At 46.1% G+C, this 4879-nt stretch overlaps 1 protein-coding gene across 2 annotated transcripts in view; it reads right to left on the reverse strand.

Moving 5' to 3' along the window:
- Window positions 1-1538: 1538 nt before the first annotated feature.
- LOC125033018 (acyl-coenzyme A thioesterase 1-like) overlaps window positions 1539-4879 on the reverse strand; it is a 7159-nt gene continuing 3818 nt past the window's right edge. The window contains exons 2-4 of one of the 2 annotated variants that reach the window (XM_047624473.1): window positions 3141-3323; window positions 2673-2895; window positions 1539-2519 (exon numbers count right to left, since the gene is read on the reverse strand). In XM_047624473.1, the coding sequence (XP_047480429.1) occupies window positions 1735-2519; window positions 2673-2895; window positions 3141-3323 (1191 nt within the window). In that variant the 3' untranslated portion in view covers window positions 1539-1734. Of the gene's footprint in view, window positions 2520-2672; window positions 2896-3140; window positions 3324-3695; window positions 4650-4857 lie in introns of those variants that run through there. The other variant, XM_047624472.1, reaches the window with a different exon arrangement.

Below are 4879 nucleotides of genomic sequence, written 5' to 3' on the forward strand. Positions count from 1 at the left end.
CAGCTAAGGTCTATTGACAGGAGAGACTAGATACAGGAGGGTCTGAACTGGCGTAAATTCCATCTCGTACCGTGGTGACAGTGCGACTAGCTTCTGTCTAAAATAATAACAGTGTTGCCATATCACTGTTCCATACACAGTTCGTTCACTGATACGATACACATATATACACACATGTACCTTAGGATACAGGTCCTATATTTTTAGTTAAGAAACTGACGTTGATATCAATGCCAGCTATAATAATACTTCACATTTAATTCACATTTATGTATCTTTTGCAGTTTTATTGATTATGTAATAATTCATGACAGTTAAACCGGTCATCTTAATAACAGCGATTGTTATTGCTGAATTAAGTATTTGATTAAGAAATACAATTGTTTTCGCCATATTGACTAATTGTAAACATTAAAGTACAAATTACGTCAAATTAGCGTGGTGGTATCAAGCGTAGTTGTGGTTAGAGATATGGTACTTGAGGAGGAGCAGTTACTGCTTTGATAGTAAGGATTGCCACTTTAATGCATGATGCTGCGGTTTGTCAGTAGTAAACGCGGTTCGGATAACCTTGACAAATCGTAGTAATTGCACGGGAACATTCCCGCTTGTATTGTTTGTTTGTTTTTGTCATTATTTTGTTGTGTTGTAAAATCTGTCACTAAATTTATCCTCTTCTTTGTGCGTTTCTTCATTCATCTATATATTCACACACGCACACGCACACACACACACACACACACACACACACACACACACACACACACACACACACACACACACACACACACACACACACATAAATATGTATATTTATACATACACATATACTATCCATGTATATATATACACACACATTCATATTCACACTCACACGTACACGCACACGCGCGCGCACACACAAATATCCACACGCACACACACGCGACTAGAAAAGCAGATATGATAGTGTCAAATAGTGATGTGGGCGAAGCATTGCCGGAAAATCTACCAGGAGGGAAAATATAGTTAATCCTTAATAATGAGATAAAAAAAGGTATTCCAACAAAGCAGATAACCATATCTAAACAACATGACGATGGTAAGGATACTGATAAACAACAACATGAAACACAAAACATAATAACCTTTAGTTCTATCGTTAGGTAATATTCATGTCATAAAGCTATACATTCTCAATTGGGATTGTGCTGTACAAAATATTGCATCATACATTTAGTAAACATCTTTTTCATATCTTGTTTATTCGAACGTAGGTAGTTTGTTGACAGAAAATAGGACAAATACTAGAAGATATATATACACTTATCAAATTATAACTTTATTTTAACTTTATATAAAATACATATTATTATTACAGTTTATATCCTTGACATGAAAAAATATAAATCAGTAAAAACATGGCGTATGTAGGAGATGCACTCTCTGTTTATAGGTAATTGAATAATTCATGTTAATGGTTTTATAAGATAGGAAAACAAAAGTAGTCATTATTATTTTATTAGTTATTATTCCATCGCTATTAATATTATTTCGAATGAGATAATATTTTTGGTTTTAGTTTTTTAACTTTTAACATTTTGTTGATATTTGTGCCGTGGTATTCTTGTCTCCTGCGATCCCTCTGTGAATGACTACTATTTCTGACTTCCTATGAGCTGCCTGCCCTTGCCACCCTGTCCCCAGTCAAACAACAACAACAACAATAACCCCGCCTTCCTCACCTCCTCCTCCCTATCCTCTTCGTTCCTGAAGATATTCCTGGTACCAGTGGCTTTCGTCCCGCACGTGCTGCATGAGGAAGGCCCGCATGCGGCGCCACAGGTCCACCTGGGCGTCGCACGTCGGCTTGGGCTTCCCTCCCCACTTCATGGCCACGCCCTTGTCGTAAACCTCGTGGCGCACCTTGCTGGGCAAGTGGCGCTGGAAAGAGCTGTGGATGAGCGGGCCGTAGGGAGGCTCGATGATATGCCCCGTGCCCGGGTACAGGACGGTCTCGAAGTTCCTCCTGTTGTTCCTGAGCATCCGCTCGCGGAAGGCCGGGATGCTCGCGCGGAAGCCCCACGGGTCGTCGTCGCCCACGGCCACCAGGAAGTGCGTCTCGTCGTCGGCGCGCTCCACGGGGATCATCAGCGGGTTGTCCGGGTCGAACAGGTAGGTCAAGTCGGTGGACACAGCGCCGGTCTCGTCTGCTTCCATCAAGGCCAAGGGCACCTCCACGCCCTTGCCGTAGAACTTGCCCTTGTAGAAGAACTTCGAATGGAACACCATCGTACATGAACTTATGCCCACAACGGCCTTCACGGCGGGGAAGGCCGTGCCCATGCTGAACACGATGTCCCCCGACTTGCTAATGGCCACGGCGCCGCACCGGTCGGGGATGACCTCCGGCCGGGAGAGCAGGTACTCCACGGCCTCCTCGAAGTAGTCTAGTTCGATGCGAGCCGTCGTTTTCGGCAAGTCGTCGTAGTTGAAGATGGCCAGGGCTAAGCTGGCGAATCCTCTTGATGCTAACATGGCTGCCAAGAAACGCAAAAGCACATTAAATGCAGAAGGGCCATATGTATAAATAAATATATATATATATATATATATATATATATATATATATATATATATAAGGGATAGCCATAGTTGTTAGATTGTAGAAGATAAAGGAAAACGTTTCCCACCTGATCTGAATTCCATGATGCCGCCGACGGAGCCGAACATGTCCACGATTCCAGGGAAAGGTCCGGGGCCAGGCGGAAGGTACAGGGCCCCGCGGATCCTTCCCTCCCGCACCTGCACGCGTCGCACGCCGGGGCCCATCAGCCGGCGCTCCAACTCCAGCTCTGACAGGGTCTCCTGTTGCGCCCCTCGAGGCTGGTGGCCATCCAGGACTCGGATAAGGATCTGGCGAATTGTCACAAGAATTTATTCAGTAAGGTGTGCTGAGGCTTATTCGTACGGATTATTTTTTGTCACTGTAAGATAATATTTTACCAAATTGCTACACCCAAAAAGAAGAAATTGGATAAAACTAAACGACTACTCCACAGATGACTCATTATATGTATTTTTACATTTACCTTCATTAAATGCAAAAACAATGTCAACATGCAACACCAATGACCCCATGAAAACCACATTCAACGAACCTTCCACGGCAACTCCGGGTTCCGGCGATACAGTCTAAGCGTCGGCAGTTCGTGAGGCGCCGGCGACAGCGTAGTTAAAAGACCCGCGGGAAAGACGCCGTTGTACGAGCCGCCCACTGCTTCCGCCACGCTCACGTCCAGCTTTCCCTCGACGTCGGTGACATAGTGTGCGTGGGAGCAGAACTGGAGGAAAGGTACTGTGTGAATATGACGCTTGGTTCTTCTGTGGTTGTTGGCTCGCATATGTTTAACTGTGGCCACACACACACACTAAGAAATAAAAACAATTTTGCTACAAACTTCCTCAATTACTTTTCTAAACAGTCAGTTTTCGACCTTTGGGTTATAATCCCTTCAACTCACCAGATACAATGCCAGAGAACTATATCATAATCAAACCTCGAACCCGCAACAATAAAAAGACCTGCCGAGTTTTATGTCCCGCTAATCACTTCATTGTAATACTTGATCGAGACAAATGATGATGATTTTTCAGATTATAATTACTCGTTACCACCTAGAAGAGTTGAATTTCAAGGGCATTAAAAAGCCATATAAAATTGTTTCTTTATTAGAATACTGTACGTTGAGATTTCCAGTGAATCATACCCGTCTATTGCTTTCTTCGGTACTACCTCTAGAGTTCTGATATTCACAAAGTATATATACAAACAGTGATTTCACTAAATGTTTTTTTACAGTGCAGCGAACCAGGGCATCAATCGTTCTTGTGCTGCTGATACCAAGGACTCTTGTCACGAACGTGCTTGACGAGAAATTTTCTCATCCGGGGCCACAGATCCTCCTGAGCAACACAGTGTTCTAATGGCCGCCCTCCCCAGAGGATAGGCACGCCCGTGATCCTCTCGGTCCCGTCCTCGCCGCCCACGACGGGAAGATGCCTGTGGTACGAGTGGTGGACGAGGGCGCCGTACGGAGGCTCCAGGATGTGACCAGCTCCCGGATATACTTTCGTCTCCAGCTTCTCCGTCCGGCCGAACATCTCCATTCGCTCCCGGACGCTGTGGACGGGAATGTCGCAGGACCACGCGTCGTCGTCGCCGCCCACGACCAGGAAGTAGGTGTCATCGTCCGCCAGGTTGATGGGGATGAACTGCGGGTGGTCGGGCGTAAGCAGCTGGATCATCTCCCTGAGCGGGTAGAGCCGACCGTGCTCGTCAAGCCGGATGAAGCTCAGGTCCATCTTGAAGCCCTCGAGGATGGTCTTACCCTGGTAGGTGATGACGGAGTCGTAGGCGACGGGCGAGCCGCTAATGCTCACCACGGCCTTAACCTCGGGCACCCACGTGGCCAAGGTGAAGGCGATGTCCGCCGCCTTGCTCACGGCCACGATCCCGCACCTGTCGGGGATCACGCCCTCCCAGGACATGAGCAACTCGGCGGCCTCGGCGAAGTACTCCAGGTCGAAGCTTTCCGTGGTTTTGGGGAGGTCCTCGAAGGCGAAGTAGGCCAGGGCCATGGAAGCGATTCCGCGGGAGGCCATCATGGCTAGGACCGGGGAAAAATTGGAATGATACAAAGATAAAAGGAACCATTCTTTCATCTTTATATGTGACTGGGAAGTGGGAGGCGAGTGTACGAAAAAATGGGAGACAAACGAGGAAATGAAAAAGTAAAGAAATCAAATTCACAAAATCTCAAAATAAAAAACAAAGTATACCAAATAAACATTCGTGAAGAAGGAGAAAAATCTCACCTGCCCTGAACTCCATGAGCCC

The sequence above is a fragment of the Penaeus chinensis genome, chromosome 15, assembly GCF_019202785.1.
Source record: "Penaeus chinensis breed Huanghai No. 1 chromosome 15, ASM1920278v2, whole genome shotgun sequence".
NCBI lineage: Eukaryota > Metazoa > Arthropoda > Malacostraca > Decapoda > Penaeidae > Penaeus > Penaeus chinensis.